Here is a 23,654-nt window from a genome sequence, read left to right as displayed (position 1 = left end):
TGGTCCTCAAAATGGCACAAAGTTTGCTTGGATCGATACTCTACTTAAGGAATGACTAATTCTTGGCCAAATTATTCAATATTACCTGGTTTGGGTCAGTTTACACTTGGAGATTATAAAAAAAGTGTAAACTGACCCAAACCAGGTTATACCCGAATAATTTGGCCAAGAGTTAGAGTCATTTCTTATAATTTAATTTTAGAATAAACAACTGTGGATGTAAAATTGTGCTGCTTTTTATGAGTTCAAATTTGCCGCTCAATAATACAACCATAGTAACGAAAGTGATGGGAAACAAGGGGAGGTAATAACTGATACACAGAACTAGCAGCAATGATGTTTATTTACATGAGGTAAGATCGAGCTACTGTTTGAAGTTAAAGGTACATTTATTAAATCTGGAATTTCCCATGAATACCGAGGACTGAAAATGAGGGGATTGCATGGATACAGATGATTCAGCTGGTCGTCAAGGGGGTATGTCCCCATACCAAACCAGCTTATACAGATTAATTTGCGTTCCTTTTTGGAAATCAACCAATGAGAGGCAAGAATGCAAACAAAATTAAATTATTTTTGTATAGTGATAAAATACTGTGGAATAACTTCAGTACTTTTGGTAATAAGCTTGGACAGATATGTCATGTTATCTCACCTTGAATGATTATAAAATTCATTTTATTGTAAATGTGAAAAATTTGAATATACATGTATGTATATATAACATTTAAAAAAGGATATTTAAGTTGATAATTTTATAAGTAAAAATATCCTTGAAGAGACTTTTAACAAAAACAAATAAATCTTATATCTTAAATTGCTACTTACAATCTGATCAAAATCATCTGTATTTGTGCTTGAATTTACACCATCAGATGTTTGTGAATAACTGCTGGTAGGTATCCTATAAACTGTGAGTTCTTGATTTACAGATGAGCCTATATCTTCTTTAATTGTGTCTTGTACAACAGTGTTTTCTTTTCCTGATGTCTTGAAAAAAAAAGTTAGAATAAAAAATTAAATAAGTAAGAAATTTATGAAACTAGAAATACATCCATAGGACATGAATGTTCCAATTGCTTACATCAGTATGTATCAGCATATGAAGTTTGACACTGATTTAGGAAAAGTGAGGTCAAGGTCAAAGGAAAGGTCGAGGTCAGAAATGTTGAAGCAGTTGAATAGCTCTCTTCAGTATGTATCAGCACATGAAGTTTAATAACACTATCTTGAATGGTATCTTTAAAACTGGGCAAAGCCCTTTTTAATAAAAGTGAGGTTAAGGTCAAAGGAAAGGTCAAGGTCAAAAAATGTTGATGCAGTTGCATAGCTCTCATCAATATTTATCAGCATATGAAGTTTGATGAAAATATCTTGGATAGTTTCTTTGAAACTGAGCTTTGAACTGAGCTAAACACAAAGTGTGACAGAAGGACAGAAGGACGGAAAGAGGGAAGTGAGGAAGGACGGAAGACGGACACGACAAACACTATATGGCCCGGCCATATTCATAGAGGGGCCTAAAAATATAACCCCCCTCAATATTTAAAATTAGAAAGTGTCAAATTAAAGCAATAGGTCACTTAAAAGTCTAGGGTAAACAATTTATTAAAATTGATCAATGTCAGACCTCAATATTATTGAGCTTAATTTACTTCTTAGACAGTACCAGTATACTAGATTTGAAAGTTGTTCTCAATATAATGAGCTAACAATGGCTTCCAATATATCTAGGGTCCATGTTTTATGACCATTGATTTCTGATCTTTTTACTGCAAAATTGACAGGTGTCATCTAGTCCCTAAGGAGAATGAATGTACAAAGTTTGATGCTACAGAAAATTAATCTCAAAATATTGAGCAAACAAGATCATGAGTCTAGAGTAATTAAAAAGCTTTGACCTTGTGACCTCAAAATCAATAGAGGTAATCTGCCACTAAGTGCTAACTTTGATCACTGTTCAGAAAAGTATACTCAATATATTGAGTGGACAACATTTAGTTTACAAACAAACTGTCAGGTGCAAACCTTTTTTTTCAGGTGGGGGAGGGGGGCATATGTTACAATGTACATGTTTTAGAATTTTGTTACCCCCATCCTTTAAAAAGCAAGTTTTATTTATTGAGTTATAATCTTTACAATCTTGAAAACTTACCAGTAAATAATTGCTGGATGGTGAAGCACTGTGCGATAAACACAAAGGCCCATTTTCCTTCTTGACTGAATCCACAATTTTGCTTCTGCATCGTCGACATAGTCCTAAAAGGAAAAGACAGAAGTAATCATCTCCCATCAATATACGCCCTATCTATCTATCGATCTGGGTGCATAAAAATTCTTCTTATACGGTAATTCCCGATTGCAATCGGGAACACCCTAGGTACATTATTTGCGTTGGACTTTAAATTTCAAAACTGAATCAAATAATCCTTTACTGACCTTTTCAATTCCTAATAGCATTTTGTTTAAAATTGTTACACTACATTTGAAACTTTCCTACGTAAGATATGCAAAAAGTTTCAAAAATTTCAAGTAGTTCCTATTATCCCAACTAATAAGTATTTCTCTGTTTGAATCTTCTCAAAATTCATTATAAATGATCAATTTGTAGAGCATTCTCTACAATGAGACCTGAACATGTAATTTATATATGTACTATAAACAGGCACATAGCAACAGGGGGACCAGGGGGCCTGTCCCCTTTTTTTCTAAACATAATTTCAGCATTGAAAATGTTCATTGAAAGGCCAGTTGGGCCCCCTCCCCCCTCTTTTTGTTACAGTAAAGTGAAATAATTGTGTGAATAAAATTTGGTACTAAGAGAAGTTGACCTCTGCCCCCCCCCCCTTATTATCTTATTTAGACAATAAATATTTATAAAACAAAAAAAAACTATAAGAAACAGAAATATTTTGTTTGTTCAATTTTCATCTTTAAACAAAAATTAGAGGTTCTGCTTGAAATCAAGTTTCAAGTTTTTATATAAGACAAAGACCCCAAATAATACAAAATTTTAGCATATAAACAAGAAATCCAAAACTACTTAAAACAATGTATAGGGTGTCAAAATCCAAGGCACTGGGGTACCAGCACTGGAGGAGAATATATACATGTTACAGTACCGACCAGACCCAACCTGACACAAAGCAGTCCCAGAGCAGTCCCGGGGACTGCTTTCTGGGACTGCTAAAGCAGTGCCGCAGCTGTCCAAGAGCAGTCCCACAGCGGTCCCAGAGCAGTCCCACAGCAGTCCCAGAGCGGTCCCAGCAGTCCCAGCGGTCCCAGAAAGCAGTCCCAGCAGTCCCAATGGGCGGGGTTTATTAATTTAATGGGCGGGGCTAACTCAGAAATGAGATTTCCAATAAACAATGGAACTATAAAAGGCAGCTGAATTTTTTTTCTCAGCAGTATACCAGGAATCCTTACAATGCGAAGGTCATTTACATGTATGAGCAATACCCGCATAGATTTGAAACAATTTGAAATAATATTTATTGAAGGAAGAAAGCTTACACACCTACATAAATGAATTACACTGAACATATATATTTAATCACAATTATCTTGGGGTTTTTTTTTGTGATTGATACTGGCTCCCATATTTATTTTCTATACAGAAAATTAAAATTGAATTAATTATATTTCACCAGAATTAGTTTTAAATAGATCTAATCATTATAGATCATGGCCGATTTCCATACTATCGGGATACTCTAAAGGCATTTTTTAAAAAGTATTAGGGCTTTTGAAAAATTCGTTGCTAATTTTGCTAAGTAATATTTTTCAGTATTGATTATTCTTTACTGACATGTTAATTTAGAAATTATTGTTTTATTTGTAAATTGTATTAGTGACCAGTATAGAATCCTAAGATTATGTTCAACATTAATTAATCTTGAAAGAAATTTATACACATTTCATTTATCTTTTTTATGCATTACATTTTTTACATAGATTGAAATTAGGGTCATTGTTAATTGAGCAGCATGTTCAATGATGTGTAACACTGATACGTGTACCCAAATAACATGCATGATTGATTTTATGCCCAAAGGCGATTGAAACCACAGGTGTTTATACCATTTTATTCATACACATTATCGGCCAGGTAAACAAAAGCAAAACAAAAAAGAAATAAATCACAATTCCAGGTATTTTCAACTGTTTATTAATTTTTTTTTAATTTACTCTTTTAATAACTTATTTATAAATTAAAAACTAATTCATCTGTAAATTCCCGTATAATTGTTCACATTGCTTATGTTACGGAAGAATGGTGGCATAATTTTATTTCATGTCATAAAATAAATTGTTTTAGTTTTTTATTTGAGGGTTGTATGTAATACTCTTTTAGCGTGGTGCTTGTAAAACGTGTAGCCTTTTCAATTAAAATATCTTATATCTAAATGTAATGATTTTTTAAATAGTGCCAAATGAAAATTTTGAGTATTTAATTTTAGATTTAATAAGAAAAGAAATCTACATGTAGATATTTTTTCTCATGAGCCTGTAGTTTTATATACTTTAGAAATAAAAATCTCATCCTGACTTCCTTATTTAACAACTTTATTTTTAAAAATATTCCATATTACATTTGTGTAAATATACAGTCCCTAAAACTATAAATTATCTATAATGTAATCTCAAGTTATTAAAAGATTATAAGAAATCCTTGCTTATTAAATAGTTTAAACTCCTCTCTGCTGCAAGTAAACAAAACAATAGGGAGCCTGCAAATTCAGAATTCACAAGGGGGCGGAGCTATCATGTCACTCAGAACCTTTGTCACACATGAGTGAACAAAGCAGTCCCAGAAAGCAGTCCCAGGCGCAGATGGGACTGCTGGGACTGCTTTTCATAGCAGTCCCATAGCGGTCCCAGAGCAGTCCCACAGCGGTCCCAGAGCAGTCCCAGAGCAGTCCCACAGCGGTCCCAGAGCAGTCCCAAAGCAGTCCCGGGGACTGCTTTCTGGGACTGCTTTGGTGTCAGGTTGGGTCTGGTCGGTACTGTATGTAACATAGGGGGAAAAATGAAATGGACTTCTGCATGTAAAAAACAACTAAAAAGAGATTTCCTAAAAAATATCAAAGAGAAACTACAAGTATTTGAAGTATCAAATAATCCATATGCAACAAGCTTAGTAACACAAAATTCTGAGGAAATTCGGTCATTTCTTGATATGCTACAATGGATGTGCACAGGATATTATGTTGTGTTATATCCCATACATTTTTACCTAACAGGAGTCCATGTATTTTATTTAAAACTCATATTATCATTACCATGATTAGCCTGAGTATGGCATTAACGTTAGACTTTACCAAGTTTTTGGTCGGCTGCAGACAAATTAAGTTCCCTAAATTTTTAATTACTGCTTTTATTATATGAATTTAGATCTTATATCTGTATAATTATTTAAGTTCTACTTACATGACTAGTCTGCTTCCAAGTCAGCTCAAGCTCTGATCCACTGTAGCCCCGTTGTTATAGAACACAGAGCTCTGCAGCCAAGTTTGCCACCATATTGCATATTGTTTACACAAAAGAGTCAGCTAAGGGAAGTAACTCGTTGAATTTTTCAAGCGCTTTAAGTGCGGGTAAACGTTCCGAAAATTGCTCATAAAAATTATCTGCAACATATGCTTCTCATTTTTTTGCAGAATCTTTGTAGAAAAGGAAGTGTTTGTTTAATTTTTAATACCAGATTGAGATAATCTTGTTGTAGATTAAAGAATTTAATTCTTATTTTGGCTTAATTATTTAAGACAAAACTAGAATAAAGAAGCATAAAAATATTTTTTTTTACTTTCTAACCAGTGATGTTTAGTGGTAAAAATATTGGAATAAGTTTCTATACTTATGTGTTTTAACTTTGATTTAATAAGATGTGACACCTATGTATCTACAGTTAGAAATGTAGTAAATATACTTTCACCGATATGGTTGCACACTTGGGGATGTTTGGTCTTGGTTTCCATGGTAACGGTTCACAAAAGCCACATATTTTATAGCAAAATGTTATCAGCGCATCCCAAATATTTCACTATCAATGCCATTTAAAAAAGCAAATTTTTCAAGTTTCCATGATATATATAGAAGAAGCTTGACGGTTCGTGACATTCTCTCTTAAGTATTTTTATTTCATTTGTTAGAGAAACATTGAAATTAAAAATAAATATAGAAACATAAATATAGAAACAACTTAAGTATACGTAAAGATCGAATAGACATGAATAGACATGAACAACAAAATCAATATTAAATTAAATTAGATTCATGAAACTTTTTAATTGAAAAGTTTCAATACACGTTCCAATCATTTGGTGAATCCAGTTATGATCAATTTGTCTAGAAAAATAATTTATATTAAATACTCATAGTAAGTAATTTCAATAAAGTATAGGAGGCCCACGTACCTTAAAGGTCACCCGAGTATCACTTTCCAGCAATTGAATTTGGTTAATGTTTGAGGCCATGAAATTTACAATGTTGAAAGGGGTGCCATTGCTTATAATTATTACACATTTAGCGTACTAGAGGTAAATCAGAGTTACAAAGAGAAAATACATTTCCTCTTTATAACCAGTTATGCACCCCACCCCACAGAAATCACTGACACTGGGGACAAAGATATCAAAATTTTGGAAATTTCATCATATTATAATAGTTGATTATTACCAAAGAGCAGATTTCAAAGCATTAATTTATTTTCAGACTATGCCCCCCTCCTTTTACCCCTGACCTGGGGCCCTAAAACTAACCCTTTTTGATAAAGAACATTTCTTCGTCATAAATATGTACAATGTACCTAGATCATTGGCAAAATACCCAGGAGAAAAAGAAAAGATTTTCAAAGAAATGACGCATTTTCAATACATAATCATTACAGTCCCGCCTTACACCAGAACCCCTGACCCAGGGTCCAAGAAATTCACAAATTTTGAAGAGGCGTCCTTCCTCATTACTTTGTACATAAGTCATTTGTACAATACCCATGAGCAGAGAAGATTTTCATTGAATTTATTCATTTTCACCATTTAATAAATTTAGTCCCACCCTTACTCCACAACCCCTTACCCTGGGGCCGTGAAGTTCACAATTTGGAAAAAGAAATTGTTATTCATCATAACTTTGTTATGATTAGTACATATAATACCAAGGAGCAGAGAAGAATATTTTTATTTTTATTTTATTTTCACTCTACATGTATATTCAAAAGAGGCATGCCTTATCACCGGAACCCAATAATCAGGGGCCATAAAATTCACAATTTTGGAAGATGAACAAAGAACTAAATTTTTGAAGAATTTATGGTTTCACTATGAAATCAATAGAGCCCTGCCCTAAAACCAGAACCCCCGATCAAGGGACACTATGAAATTCCCAGTTTAAGAAGAGGCAGTCTCATCATTACTATGAACTTGGTTAGTTTGTTTAATACCCAGGAGCTGAAAAGAGGATTTTTAAAGAATTTATGTATTTTCACAATATATAAAGCCCCGCTCTAACACCAGAATTCCCGACCCAGGGGCCATTAAATTCACAATTTTGGAAGAGGCTTTCTTTCTCATAACTATGTACTTGGTTAGTTTAGTTAATGTCCAGGACCAGAGAAGACTTTCAAAGGAACAATTTATCTTCACTATTAAATCTATTTAGCCCCGCTCTAGCATTGGAACCCCTGATCACAATTTTGGTAGAGGAATCAATGCTGATTCGATCATGCCAATAGTTTGATTGCTTGATGTTCAGGCCTCAGGGTCACCAAACAAAATTAATAAAATAGACTTAAGACAAATCTTCAATCGCCTGTAAATATTTATTTATTATGGTATTTATTTCCAAATTTGCAAATAAGAACACCTCTGTAAATTGATATTGGAAAATACTTTAATTTTGGTTCTGCTTGACGTCTACAGCATTTAATTATAAAATAAAGATTTCTCTGTAATCTTAATGTCTTTTGATTCTGAGGCCGGGAGTAAAGAAGATTTTAGAAGATTGCATAAATTTTACTTGTTTTGTCCCCACCCCTCAGGTCCCAGGGAGCAGGGACCATGAAATTTACAATTTTTGCTTCCCTTCACCCATTTATGATTTATGTCAAAATTGGTTGAGCGGTTGCAAAGAGAAAGCTGAAAATGTTCAAATGATAAGACAAACGACGAACAAAGACGGAAAGCAATAGACGAATTTCACATTCCGAAGAGTTATCTCCTTTTGTCGGGGTAACGCTCAATTTCCCACTTTGTCCTTTGTAAGTTACCTGTAAATATTTTTAATCTTCAAACGTTATCGAACAATTTCGATCTGTACCTGTATTGCCAGAGTATGGGGCAACATGAAAAACATAATGAATAATTATTTCTATACAGATTTCATTTCTAGGTTGGTAAGGGATAATGGAGAATCTAGCTGTGCCTTACGCCGGTTTACCCCAGATTGACCCTGCAAAAGGGAATAACTGTTTTAAATGTGAAAGTCATCTATTGGTCACTTGAGTTTACCCAGGTAAACTAATAACAAAATAGACTGACAGTACTATTTTACCGTATATTAAACAAGGAAAAAGATATCAATCAAAACAAATACATGTTTACTCGGTATATGAATGGGAAATGGATTCCTCAAATTAAATTAAAATTGAAGTAATGTTATTTACTAACCTTATAAAAGCATAACTTTTTGTCGGTGTCCTTATCATGTAAAGAACTCTTTTAAAAGTGTATTGTCATCCCATAAAACTATATGTCTGTACATGGTACGAATTTTTTAAACTTCCTTCTTGGTGTATTTTTATGCATACATGTAAGATTGTAGAGTTAAACAGCCCTTGTAACTTTTTGAGAGGTACACTGCAGAATTTGCCTTTTACTTACACAGGGGTTGTAACAAGAATGAAAACTCCGATAAGAACATTTAAAACAAGTTTACCTCTCAGATTAATGAAATAAATAAATATTGGCCGGTGTAATTCAATAAAACCTTGTGTCGTTTGACTCTTCCTAATCACCAATGAAAAGACTTCTTTTTTGTGTGTTATTTCAAGGAGCATATTATGTAAACAGGCTAAAATAAAACAATAAATTCAAACGGCAATTTACTATTTTGACAGGTTTATTTTGCAAAGGTTCGTGAAAAAAACAAATGAAATGAAAACAATTTAAATAGTCGTCGATGATGACCTCAAGTGTCATTATAAGAACTTTAAGAGAACTTAAGTGTTACTGGGTTCAGAAACGTAAGGTTCATAAGCTCTCTGCTTAATCATAAAAATGTTGATTTAACTCTAATCACTAATTACTAATTACTATTCAACTATTATTTCGCTAAAAATAAAAACATTTAAGGAATAGTTGGCGGGGGGATTGGATAAAATATATACATTTCAACTTGTCAATTTTATTTGGAATAATACACATTAATGTTTTTATAAGTTATCAGTCTAATCATCTTATCGATGAACCTTTAAAAGATCGTTTACTTTTTTTTTTTTTTTTTTTTTTGCAATTAAGAAGAAAATTATATCAGCCTAACCAGAGTAGTAAACAACTCTGTAAGTCTAATCTGTAGCTGTTGTACGGCAGTGAAAATTTCCACCTCCCCGTCCGTGTACAACTGTTGTATTATATTGTAAACAGCACAGAATACACCACATAGGACTGCTCCATCACTGTTAGGTAGAAGAAAATATTAGATTTTTAGATCCATACAAACGTCTACATCTGATTCGTGGTCAGTAAGCAGGCGCAGGAAATATACAGCGTCCCCTGGTGGAGGATAGAGCGTCAAAATGAAGGTTTTGTTGTTCACAATACATGTATGAGTAAATGGGAAGACAAAATTCTTTCTTTTTTTTTGGGGGGGGGGGTGCAGGTCGGAGACAATCTCTCCTCAGAGTTGTCGTTCGCTTCGCTACATCACTTCTGTCAACGTCTGAATGCAAAGATTCTTGGCAAAACTTATTTTTATCTATTGCGTCATAAATTATGAATCTAAAACTTCTATATTCTTGCTTAACATTTTAAAAGGAAGTTTATTTATGAGAATTAGAATCAGATATCTTTTTTTCACCATATCTAATCTTATAAGGGATTATTTCTCGGCAGGATATTACGAACGCGGAAAATTTAAAACGCATTTCCGATAAATATCTACATGGTTTGGTTTTTATAGACAAACAACTTGCAGCATTGACACATATATAGAAATGTTTAAATTGTTAATCTTCCTGTGGGCCACTTAAAACAACATTTGAAAAATAATCACGTTCCTCCGCTTCCGTACTACTTTTTGGATGTTGACAGAGGTATAAATGGAACGATATTTCTGGGTAGAGATCGGGTAAGAGATAAGAATTGTTCACATTGATATTTTTAGGGAAATAAAGTAAAGATTGAAAAATTTTTATCAATAACAAATTTCCATGTGAAGTGTCCATTTTAACAACTAGATGACAAATTCAATTCTCTCGAATTTAATTAATTAGAAATTGTTTGATTTGAAAATACTAAAACATATACTAAGTGGTAAATTGATTGGACAGCTAGCATAACCTATACGAACCCGCTCCGTAATGAGTCAAATATTATACAAGATTTAAAAACACAACATACGTAGGGGAAGATTTACTGCGTTTATAAAACCTCCACGCTCAAGTAAGTTTTTTTTTAAGTTACAAAAAAGTACTGAGAGAAAATGAAAGCTGGGTTTTAACTGCTCGAGTACATTCTCTAATCCGATATTTATAAATCAAATACATGTAATATTAATTTATATGATATATACATGCCTATATTTATAAGAGAAGAATCGTAATTTCTGGTCCTCTAGAAAACCACTGTTAAAATGAATTTCGCAACGTGACTTTGTCGTATTTTCGAAAATAAAGTCGGTCGCATTTCGCGGACAAAGATTTGATGATTTGCAGGAACTGAGACAGAAAGTGTTAAATATTATTTTACATATTAAATCTGAACAGTTTGTAAACATTTTTGATGACTGTTTAAAGCGACATCAAAAATGCATTGAGTTAAACGGTGACTGTGTTACCTGTACTACTAAGCTTATGACGTCGGATAAAGTCAAGGATTTTCGTTTTTGTGCTCGGTGTATGAGTGTATGTCTGTTTTGTTCCGACAAAATACAACTACTTGTATTTGTGCTTCGCTTTTGTATAAAATTTGTACATGTATAAAATGAAACATTGAAATGATAGTTTCATAGAATTTATCAATCTTTGTTAGCAATTTTGAATGTTGTCCACGAATTTTACGGACAACCTTCGATCTTATAGCATGATTTATAGGTTAATGACTTAAAAAGAACTCCTTCAGGGACCAGATCTGACGAGTAGTTTGTTTGGAACATCTTTTGTATTCTCAGGAGATCGTTGATGTACAGGGAGACGTCGATGCTCTTTTCCATCAGGCCTTGTTCAAGAGGAGGATAGACACTCTCTCCTTTTTTCTGTGGTTGTACAATTTGAATATTGAATACAACACGGAATTATTCCGGATGAAGGTGCATATCCTTGGTAACTTCACGGCTCTGAAACATTTTGCTACCGCAAATATGCAGAACTACAAACCTTCTTAAGAGGGTTAAATTCAAAGTACCATGGTTGTGATTTATTGTCTAACGTCACTGAATACAAAGGCAGTAAGTACACTTGTTAGAGACTGAAGTTTAAAGATAAAAACCACATACACTGTATACTAAGCTGTAATCAGATAATTTTTATTATATCAACTTCAATGTACGTGTGTCAACAATAAGAATATTTTAACAAAGAAATGCAAAAAAAATACGTATGGAGATAACGAACAGTATTCGAGCAAAAAATCTTCATTAGTAAATATATGGAGATAATTTACAGTATTCAACAACAATATTTCAACAAAATAATACAAAGAAATATATGTAAATAAAGAAAATTATTCGAGCAAAAAGTGTTATCAGTAAATATATGGATATAATGAACAGAATTCCAGCTCAAAATCCGATAAAACAATACACAATTTGAGCAGAGTAAACATGGACCTCAAAAACATCAGAGGTGGGACAAGGTGCCACGGAGGAGTGAGCATCCGCTACTGGCTACTCACACTCCCCGTGTGGTCCTTGTCATGATGGGGAAATAACTTAAAGTAAATTGTACATATGTAATGCATGCTCTTGTCTATCGAAACAACTGAGATACATAACTTCCGTATGCAGGCGATGAAGGTATATTGCTGGATAAGTACAGTACCGACCAGACCCAACCTGACACCAAAGCAGTCCCAGAAAGCAGTCCCCGGGACTGCTTTGGGACCGTTCTGGGACTGCTGTGGGACCGCTGTGGGACTGCTCTGGGACTGCTCTGGGACCGCTGTGGGACTGCTATGGGACTGCTATGAAAAGCAGTCCCAGCAGTCCCAGCTGCGCCTGGGACTGCTTTCTGGGACTGCTTTGTTCACTCATGTGTGACAAAGGTTCTGAGTGACATGATAGCTCCGCCCCCTTGTGAATTCTGAATTTGCAGGCTCCCTATTGTTTTGTTTACTTGCAGCAGAGAGGAGTTTAAACTATTTAATAAGCAAGGATTTCTTATAATCTTTTAATAACTTGAGATTACATTATAGATAATTTATAGTTTTAGGGACTGTATATTTACACAAATGTAATATGGAATATTTTTAAAAATAAAGTTGTTAAATAAGGAAGTCAGGATGAGATTTTTATTTCTAAAGTATATAAAACTACAGGCTCATGAGAAAAAAATATCTACATGTAGATTTATTTTATTATTAAATCTAAAATTAAATACTCAAAATTTTCATTTGGCACTATTTAAAAAATCATTACATTTAGATATAAGATATTTTAATTGAAAAGGCTACACGTTTTACAAGCACCACGCTAAAAGAGTATTACATACAACCCTCAAATAAAAAACTAAAACAATTTATTTTATGACATGAAATAAAATTATGCCACCATTCTTCCGTAACATAAGCAATGTGAACAATTATACGGGAATTTACAGATGAATTAGTTTTTAATTTATAAATAAGTTATTAAAAGAGTAAATTAAAAAAAAATTAATAAACAGTTGAAAATACCTGGAATTGTGATTTATTTCTTTTTTGTTTTGCTTTTGTTTACCTGGCCGATAATGTGTATGAATAAAATGGTATAAACACCTGTGGTTTCAATCGCCTTTGGGCATAAAATCAATCATGCATGTTATTTGGGTACACGTATCAGTGTTACACATCATTGAACATGCTGCTCAATTAACAATGACCCTAATTTCAATCTATGTAAAAAATGTAATGCATAAAAAAGATAAATGAAATGTGTATAAATTTCTTTCAAGATTAATTAATGTTGAACATAATCTTAGGATTCTATACTGGTTACTAATACAATTTACAAATAAAACAATAATTTCTAAATTAACATGTCAGTAAAGAATAATCAATACTGAAAAATAGTACTTGGCAAAATTAACAACAAATTTTTCAAAAGCCCTAATACTTAAAAAAAAAAGCCTTTAGAGTATCCCGATAGTATGGAAATCGGCCATGTTCTATAATGATTAGATCTATTTAAAGCTAATTCTGGTGAAATATAATTAATTCAATTTTAATTTTCTGTATAGAAAATAAATATGGGAGCCAGTATCAATCACAAAAAAAAACCCCAAGATAATTGTGATTAAATATATATGTTCAGTGTAATTCATTTATGTAGGTGTGTAAGCTTTCTTCCTTCAATAAATATTATTTCAAATTGTTTCAAATCTATGCGGGTATTGCTCATACATGTAAATGACCTTCGCATTGTAAGGATTCCTGGTATACTGTTCAGAAAAAAATTCAGCTGCCTTTTATAGTTCCATTGTTTATTGGAAATCTCATTTCTGAGTTAGCCCCGCCCATTAAATTAATAAACCCCGCCCATTGGGACTGCTGGGACTGCTTTCTGGGACCGCTGGGACTGCTGGGACCGCTCTGGGACTGCTGTGGGACTGCTCTGGGACCGCTGTGGGACTGCTCTTGGACAGCTGCGGGACTGCTTTAGCAGTCCCAGAAAGCAGTCCCCGGGACTGCTCTGGGACTGCTTTGTGTCAGGTTGGGTCTGGTCGGTACTGTAAGGGAAGTTGAGGATTGATATTCATCATGTTTATTGTAGAGCTTGGTTGTTAGCTTACCATTAACGTCTTTTTCAAGTAAAATATCAAAATATGAAACAGATGTGTAAGCCTCTGATGTATCTTTTAACTCATTTTTACCGATATGTATCGATTTGACAAAAAAATCTAAATAACTTTTGTTAATTGACAATACGTCGTCGATATATCTGAATGTCAAGTTGAATGCCGCAGCTACTGTTTTCTTTTTACTAAACAAATTCTGCCGTATATGGATAAAAATACGTCAGCTTATAACGGGGCAAAATTGGTACCCATTGGATTTCCAATAAATTGTAGGAATACCTGGTCTCCTAGAACTGCATAGATATCGTCAGTCAGAAAGGCAAGCATCTTTTGATGTCAACCTCAGAGTACTTGGATGTACAATCAACCAATACAAATAAGGAACCGAGCAAACAGGGCCTCTTAAACATATAAACGGGTCCAGATGTCAAGGAGAAGTTACCATTCCTTACCGACTGATCACACCCGCAGTATGACAAATTATATGATAAGATAATTTTATTCAAAGAAAAACATTCAGATTTTTCTTGTCGACTACAAACATGCTTCTGATAAAGAAATTTGCTGGTCATTCATTCAAGCTTAATTTAGAATTATCTATGCTTAAGTCCTTTAATCAATTTAAAATTAAAAGAAAACTTCAGGATAAGCTCAACAGCTTAAAAAATGTGGAATATACAATTCAAATGCACGGTTGCAATTTGTGAAAACATAAGAGTCTTCTGATTATGTTGCTCGGTAGTAAACTTTTCACACCTCTACTTTGGAACATGTCCTTATATTTTGTCAACAGCCTCGGTGTCACGAGAAAGTTCTTCGTATGTATTTACTTTATCAAGCGCACATATGTCTGTATAATGGGATTCATCCCTAGTATGAAACAAAACATATGAATATGAAGCGAACTTTAAGAATATTGATAAAGATGTCAGATGCAATTTAAAAATCATATCAAGTCTGAAAGGATATTAAAAGGTTACCTACCCTTCACCAGTTGCTGATTTTCCTGAAAAAGAGGCAATTGTAAAAGAATTCGGATGTCAGCTAAATATGAAAACCTCAATTGTTATCCTTTTGTTAAAGTAGAATGATTCATACATTGTAACTTATTTCTGGGAAATACTTTAAAAGGATAAAAAAAACTAATGAAAAGTAAATATTTTTTAACATTACATTTTTTCAAGAAATATAATTCACTTGTTTAAAATTAAATGAATAATTGACATTTAGATGGCTCTAAAAACATTTTATCGGACCTATGATTCCGGGAGCATCCACGTTTCTTATCTTTGCCCTTGAAGCTTTTGGCTATAATGAGGATAAAGTCAATCTGCCTTATTAAATACATTCAAAAACTAAAAACCATAAATAAACACGCTTAACCAAATAATACCTGAATTACTTTTAAAAATTTTATTAGATATAAAACTTACCTTTTCAGTTCCACCTAAAGAAAAATAAAAGGATTTCATCTTGTTTTAGCTTAATAAAATATAATATTATTGATACATAATATAATTATAGATTTTTCGTATTTGATTTCATTATAATTATGTATTTTAACAATAACAACGTTTTTTGTTGCCTCTGTTTTTATATAATTTGTTAAGCTGCAAATCTGAGCTTTGAAATTGCCTATTTGATTACATGAAAATAGTACATTTAATTACGATAAGTCATAATTAAGAATGTGCAAAATCTATTTATTCTGAAGAAAAACTGAAGATGCTGAAATTCTGTTTACTTATAATTTGTCCAATGATTTTTACTTTTTATTGCATAAAAAGCGTTGATTCCAATAATTTATTTACATGTACTTACCATTTTTCCTCTTCCATATGATAAAGTTAAGAATACTTCCAGTCAGAACAAGGAATACAGAGATCACAATACTTATAATGATACTAGAAATGTTGGGTTCACAGGTGTCACACGCAGTTCTGCTAAGAATAGTGCCTGTCATTTGAAGATTTTTTTTAAACATTGTATGTATATCTATTTAACGTGCATTTTTTTTTTTTTATAAATTCTGATGTATAATGTTTTGATTACAAACATTGAAAAAAAAACGTTTTTCTCAAAAACCATAAACTTCTGTAATGCAAATTAATATGTTACACCTTTATTACAAAGAGGTCCTTGTAGCCCCTCTATACAACCCTCATCACAAACACCGGTGATGACGTCACATGTTTTGTTTCCGCCACAATAAGCCTTACAGTTTCCCTTGCAGTTTATACCAAAGTATCCGGCAGAGCATTCTGGTAAACAAAACGATTGATATGTCTATGATAAAATAGAGATAAGAAGAAAAATGGAGTTTCTTACACTAAGGTAGAATTAAATACCTGTCATACATGTCGCCCCATGAAATCCATGAGAACACCCCTCTCCACAAGTTCCGTTCACGTGGTGACAAACCGATCCATTGAGACAGTGACCACAGATCTGACGGCAGTCAACACCGTACGTACCACCCTCACATTCTTATAAATCATCAACAAGCATTATATCATTATCTAATTAAAGCAGGGAAACTTATAAAAATAAATAGTTTTATAATGGAAAAGCACTGTTTTTATGGAAGTATGGTCATCTTCAAAAATATGTTTGGTTATCTCGACCCACTGGCTTGAAATAGCCGACTCAATTTTTTTTTCGAATTTCAGGACACTGTATTTTTTCTTCTTTTTCCCTTTTATCCCGTAAACAAATGTGTTGAAATTTTCAAGGAAAAAAATTTCCCGCCTACCTACCGACCCATTAATTTTTACCATGAGCCCGAAAAGGGCAGGCAAGTTTTCTGAATTTTTCCGCCCATCTGCATAACCAAATTTGCTGTCCTAAGTTCGAAAAGGGAAACCATTTTTTATGGTAGTACAGAATATTTAAACATTTTCGGATTTTTCTTCTTCCTTTTTAGACAAGTTAAGAAGATGATAAAATTTTAAGAAATGTACATTTTTGACTATGTAAACAATTGAACTGCTCAATGAGTAAATGGTATTTAAGTAAGAACGTATTGGACAATGCTAAATATTTCAGGAAATATTCTTGCTATCAGAGAAAACATATGAAAAGTGCCTTTGGCAACGAGTTCTCTCTACTTTACATACATCAGGCCCGAAGACCATAAATTGAGAAGATACTTAAATCAAAATTATGAATTTCAATACATGTATCTCAATTTTCATTTACCGTTTTAACTTAAAAATTGTGCATAACATGTCTTTTAAAACAGATGATGCCAATTTTATTTTCATATCAACGTTTTTTTAGAGTTATATCGATTTTAAATTTGGTCTTGGGCCGGGAATATATTTATCAAAGTATTTATCCCTATAGTTTTCCTTTACTTACTCTGTGTACATCTGGGTGCCTTCCAACCTGGTTTACATTTCCCCATACACTCCCCTGTAAACCGGTCACATCTATTTGTAATAAAGCAATTCTCGCTGCATCTCTGACCGCAGTTCTTCCCATAAAACCCCGCAGAACATTCTAAGCAGAATCAAGAGGTAAAATTACAAAGTCTATGAAATCTGTTAACACTTCATAAGATTTAAGATCTAAAATAGTTCATGAAGTAAAATTCTCAGGTAGAAGTAAAATTATCTTCTGACTGATATGTTTAGTATACAATATATAATATAAAATATATCGTATAATATACATAAACATTAATATGCAAGGCAATATTTTTAAAGAAGACATTCTTCTTGAAAGTCATTAATTTTTGTACCTTTGCTGGGTGTAAAAAGCAACCTTATTCAAGAACTTACCTCATTTGTATGAACTGAGAATTTAACTCTTGAGAAGATTTTATTCTCATTTCATTATTTCTTGAGTTATATATTGAAGTAATACGTTGTGTGTATTGTTTGTGTGTATTATACATTTTATTTAAGGTAGAGGCAAACCTTATTTTACTTTGTACATTTGCGTGTTATACTTTTTTTTCAATGTAAAGGTAGAGTTTTACCAGTCTGACATTTCTCTCCTGTCACCCCCTCGCTACATCCACTGAGACATTCCCCGTTTACGTGATGACAGGGTTCTCCATCACTGCAGTTACCGCATAACAAAGCGCATCCAAGCCCATACCTATACGGATCACAGGCTAAAAATATAAGGAAAGATAAAATGGGTTTATGATAAACTAAAATTTTCATATTAGCATCTCCACTACAGAAATGTTCTTTTTTAAAAGATATGTTTCAATTTTGTTTAGTTATCATGTATTCAGTCATCTAAATCTTTAAATAACCACATGGCGCATGGTTTCTGAAAAACAAGATAAGAAAGGAAACATCCGTTATCTTATAAAAAAGCTCCGCTGAAATATGACTGAAATGTTGCAAACTCAGATATAAAAAAAACAACAACAAAATAATATTAATATAAAGAGAAGTACAACTGTACATTGTTTTGTTGATATTTTGAAATTAAACACCTTGGTTCACTGATGTCATACATTTATTTCTATGTAATATATTGGGGTAAATTAATTTTTTAGATGGTGCATCTTTATCATATTCCCTGAATAAATATATTTCAAGATACATGTAACAAACAGTATTCAAGCCCAAAATTTCATTAAATAATACAAAATTGGAAGAGTTCAATCAAGTCCCTCAAAAACCACAAATATGCTATATGCACAAAAACGTACCTTGACTGCAGCGAGCACCTTGATAGCCCGGTACACAGCCCAGACAATGGCCGGTGTTGATGTTACACCTCCCATCTTGACATTTGTCGGAACATGTTTGGTTACAATCCTCTCCATACACCCCATTGTTAAAGCACCCTAATTTATAGCAGTACATGAAGGACAATTTATTTGTCGATATATTTTTTATTATACTGTTGAATAGTAGTTAAATACTTGTAGTATTTAAGTTATATTTGTTTTTTAAAACTACTGAATTTTAAAAGATTTGATAATATTAGTAATTTTTGGGGGAAAAAATAAGAAGTATCTTACCATAAACTTCCAATTCACATAATTCATTGTAAGTATATTGTGAATAGTAACTGGAATACGTCACATTCGGATTCCTCTCGTTGTAGTATATGACGTAACGTCCATGTACAGGGCAGCTAATTGTCTGGTTCTCTGTCGGTGTACCGTTCACTTGTTGTAACTCATGGAAACAAAGATGGCCGTCCTGCCGTCTTGTGGTATTTGAAACATACACAAAAAATCCAGCAAAGCGATCGTAAAAAGCGTCGGGACCTAGAAATACAATAAAGAGCTGTAGCACAGAATAGAAGCAGAGACACCCACACACGAACCAATCTTGATAATTATACAGGTCTAAGGGATAAGGGACTGTGTTTCTCTGAATCAAGGATATTAACTAAATTCTTTTATTGAATTTAATAATTTAATAAGTTAAACTAGGATTTGGTTAGGAGGGTATTGCAAAAATTGTTGTATAAAAGAACTGTTTGCTGAGGTTGTTAGGCCGATGGTGGACAGTTTGGTTCGAGGGTCGGCAAAAAGCATTTTGTCAGAGAACACAGTCAATAAATGTTTTGTTATACCTTTTACTTTAATATATTGTGACACACATGTCTTCCGTGATGTAAACCTCAGGTCCGTAACTATTATACATCACGAAGGCAAATGAGATTAGGTTCCGTCTATTGCGTGACGTAAGCAATCCAACATCTCATCGACCGGTCCAACATCTCACTCAGCGGTCAAACATCAATTTTTTATGCACGCTCAGCAAAACATTAGAAAATTAAGGCTTCTTTCGTATAGAATAGTATATGAACAAATTTCTAAAGGTTTCACAATGATTTGTTTTACATACTAGGAAAATTAGCCGTCCTGTAGAAGATGTTGATGTAACTGATGCTGACCACACTCTCTAGATCTACTCTCCACTCAGCTGTTAACTGACTAGGACCAGATATTGTGCACTGTCCTCCTATAGCCCCCACTGCATGAAAAGTCGGGTTTACTTTTACCTTAAATGCAATTTAAATGCTGCGATTATTTAATGTTTAAATGGATAGTATAACATATTGTGGGATCGTAAACGTTAGAAAATAATTAGCATTTAATACGAGTTTAATGGAAAATTAAAAGAACAAATTTAATAAAGTTTGGAAAATTGTAAACTTACTAATACGTTCGGATTTAAGTCTCCCGTAAACAAATATTATACCTCGAGTACACAAAACGTATAATTATTATTAAACATGCCCATAAAATAAACGTTTTATGGTTATATTAAATTTGATCGTTTAATAAAATTTAATGTAGAACTTTACCTCATTATTTTTTGTTTAATTCACACTTTACTTTATAATACTTCCAAAAATTATGTTATATACGGAGAATTGTAAACTTACTAATACGTTCAAATTTTCATCTTTCATAAACTAATATTAAATCTCTTGTATATGTGATGAAATATATGGATTAAACCTTCCCGTATCATTAAGATTTATGGTTTTATTATATGAAATTAAATATAATTATATTATTGCATATTAATTTTTTTATTTAATACTTATTCCATCATTATTTGTATGGTATATAATTGTGTTTTTCGCAAGTATTTTACACTACACAAATCCGATTCTCGTTCAATTTTATTTTATGTTATTTGTGTACAAACAATGAGTTCTAACAAAGTATAAGATATTTCAAAATTAATGCCTAAATGTCAGCATTTAAAAATTTACAATCATGAATTTAGCTCAATTATAATGGAGTAAATTTTTGCATTATAGTAGTAGGTACTAAATAATACGTAAGTGAGTGAAATAATTTTGTATTTTACAAAACACTTAATATGGTATTAAAATTTTATTAATTTAAGATACCCTGACAACAATGGGTCATCATGTCCAAACAAATCAATAACAACATAATTATAAAAATAGAATTTTATGTAAAATTTAAATCTGCAATAAATCAGAACACAACAGGTAAAAAATACAGTCATTCTTGACTCCAAAAGACTGCAAAACCTATGACTGAAACTGCCCCTATTGAAACTGCTGCATGGGTTGTTAATGGTTTTTCAATTTCCCAAATCATATCATACTTTGCACAGAAGAATAAAAGTTGGCAATAAAAAATGCGCATTCTTTTTACATGTACATCTATTAAGACACACTAAGCCACTGACAGAGAAGCCTCACTCGCCCACAAGCAAGAGCAAAAGGATCGGTCAGAGACGCCACCTTTCTCTTACTTGGGTATCAAGATCTGCAACTTACTGCCAGCAAAGCTCTTTCAGACAACCCTTATATTGTTTCCCAAGTATTTCCACAACAGATGTCCACTAATTATCAACTTGTAAAAACATGGCAATAAATCAGAGATTAAAAGTGTATGTACATGTGTGTGACACAATAAGCCAGTCAATCTGGTATCAATAAAAATAAGACAGCTTTTAAATCTTTAACCGAGTACAGTAAATACTTTATGTTGACTGTGTAAAATACAACACCAAAAAAAAAATCTTTTATATCATTTGGTTATGTCAATTCAAATTAAAGAAACAGCATCTCAATTACACAAAATAGTAACAGCTGATAATTTGTCTCTAATACCCCATATTTGTTCCAACTGCTAGGTTTATTGCTTGATGATTATAACTTTAACATATCCTCATTTTACATTGGAATGCTAGACATTTTGATAGTGATATTTTTTTCAGTCATTAATCTTCTACACTTTGCCTCAAAATTTCAAGAATGAGCTCGGAAACATGTACATATAAAATGTCCTGTAAAAACATATACAAATATATTTATTAAAATCACCATTCACCCTTTTTTACTCAGAAATGTCTCTATCTCATCTGCTTAGTCTACTTTTTACATCTATGACACACTAAGCCACTGACAGAGAAGCCTCACTCGCCCACAAGCAAGAGCAAAAGGATCGGTCAGAGACACCACCTTTCTCTTACTTTGGTATCAAGATCTGCCACTTATTGCCAGCAAAGCTCTTTCAGACTACCCTTGATTGTCTTATTTTTTTCCACAATAAATGTCCATGCACTTATTATTTAAGTCAAACTTGTACATATATGTATTTCTTAAATCAAGATTAAAATGTATGTGATTGCATACTACACGATAAACCAATCAATGTTTAAACAATAAAAAATATAACAGTTTTAATCTGTAATGAAGTATCAGAAAAAACTTTAACTGTCAAAAATACAACACTAGGTATATTTTTCTTATCTAACATTGAATGTGTCAATTAAAGTTAAGTAAAAAAAAACATTACATTTGTGCAAAACAGTAATAACTTAGACATTTGATCTCTAATAGCCCATTTCTGTTCAATCGCTACATCATTAGGTTTGACTCTTTTAGATTCTTTATTTGTCCTAGTTCTTCTTATGCTCTGCCTTTTAGTGTGTTTTGATTTGAGAGTGGCACTTTTGGTGTCCTGTTCTTTAAGGACTTTTTCACATTCATCAGAACGCCACTTCAGTTTTCTAATTTCATAGATAGTACATTGTATCATCTTTCGAATCATTTTTTGTACTATGAAGACGTAATCAATATTTAAAACTTCCTCTTCTTGCTTTTTCTTCTCTTCATCCCAAGAAATTTTCAGCTCTGGAGAAGCACATGTAGCTCCTAATTTCTACAACAAACATACAAATAAATACCCATTTGCCTATATATACATATTATATGTGTGCTTCCGGATTTATGCATATATTAACTAGTACACAAAATCTAGGTTAATTGTAAACTTATCAATTGACCTAGAGGAAACACAGCTCAATTTTGATTAATTATTCACAACTGAAATATTTTTGAACCGATCTAGATTTTAAAAAAAAGTGCAAATGGCGGTCTTTTTAATAATACATGTATGGGGTGATGTGTTTACATTTGTGTGTGATTACATTGATTGCAATGTAGTTCTAAAAAGGAACAATTGTACAACACAGAAAGGGGTTTGTGAGTTCTGTTCCATATAATGTTTCTTTAGTCTAGGTGGTTCTCTTAACATCAGAACTTTGACATTTACAGAAGACCATAAAAGATGTGCCATTTTTTCAAGTCTGGGTAATAAAATATTTATCTATAATTTCAGACCAGCGAGCTACAAATTTTGAAGCTAGTGTTGATGTACATGTAAATTTGGGAGGGACTAATGACTTTTTCCCCATCCTTTTTTGGAGCATTTTACCACTATGTTTACCTGCTTGACCTTGAACATGTTGAGGATCCCTTTTCTCTGTTCCTCCACAAAAATTCTTTCATTTAGCAGCAAGATACTATGGATATGGTAAAAAGCTGTAAGAAACAAAATATGAAAAATTAATAACAGTTATGGCTCTCCATTGAAAGAATACACAAAAAAGGAGAAAAGATATACAAACAGGGTGTACTTATGACTAAAGCAAGTTGATAACATTTTACACAATGATAAAATTATCTGTGTCAT

The 23,654-nt window shown here is 32.7% G+C and overlaps 1 protein-coding gene, 1 long non-coding RNA gene and 1 pseudogene across 2 annotated transcripts; all 3 read right to left on the bottom strand.

The window, feature by feature from the left end:
* LOC134258585 (multiple epidermal growth factor-like domains protein 10) overlaps window positions 1-8,788 on the bottom strand; it is a 34,035-nt pseudogene extending 25,247 nt beyond the window's left edge.
* Window positions 829-5,606, bottom strand: LOC134258576 (uncharacterized). Its single transcript, XR_009990181.1, has 3 exons — window positions 5,431-5,606; window positions 2,156-2,259; window positions 829-990 (listed from the first exon to the last, which is right to left on the bottom strand). It is a non-coding gene; the product is annotated as an uncharacterized LOC134258576 (long non-coding RNA).
* A 5,373-nt stretch (window positions 8,789-14,161) lies between the features above and the next one.
* LOC134258575 (uncharacterized) lies at window positions 14,162-23,258 on the bottom strand. Its single transcript, XM_062741127.1, has 14 exons — window positions 23,148-23,258; window positions 22,476-22,841; window positions 20,032-20,188; window positions 19,194-19,445; window positions 18,879-19,016; window positions 18,189-18,326; window positions 17,567-17,707; window positions 16,555-16,692; window positions 16,327-16,467; window positions 16,028-16,162; window positions 15,640-15,653; window positions 15,463-15,514; window positions 15,191-15,212; window positions 14,162-15,076 (listed from the first exon to the last, which is right to left on the bottom strand). The coding sequence occupies exons 1-14, from the start codon at window positions 23,256-23,258 to the stop codon at window positions 14,983-14,985; spliced, it is 1,899 nt and encodes a 632-aa protein (XP_062597111.1). The 3' UTR covers window positions 14,162-14,982.
* Between the last annotated feature and the right edge of the window lie 396 nt (window positions 23,259-23,654).

The sequence above is a fragment of the Saccostrea cucullata genome, unplaced genomic scaffold (assembly GCF_032062105.1).
Source record: "Saccostrea cucullata isolate Sc308-1 unplaced genomic scaffold, CSIRO_AGI_Scuc_v1 ctg903, whole genome shotgun sequence".
NCBI lineage: Eukaryota > Metazoa > Mollusca > Bivalvia > Ostreida > Ostreidae > Saccostrea > Saccostrea cuccullata.
The sequence above is the reverse complement of the archived record's forward strand: the minus strand, read 5'-3'. Positions and strand labels throughout refer to the sequence as shown.

Excerpts from the sequence above, each read along its gene's own strand:
- LOC134258575 (XM_062741127.1), bottom strand. The coding sequence starts at position 23,258 with ATGGCACATCTTTTATGGTCTTCTGTAAATGTCAAAGTTCTGATGTTA. Across the intron at positions 17,708-18,188 it reads AGGAGAGAAATGTCAGACTG|AATGTTCTGCGGGGTTTTAT; the intron begins GTAAAACTCTAC and ends GATTCTGCTTAG. Across the intron at positions 15,077-15,190 it reads AAATCAGCAACTGGTGAAGG|GGATGAATCCCATTATACAG; the intron begins GTAGGTAACCTT and ends GTTTCATACTAG.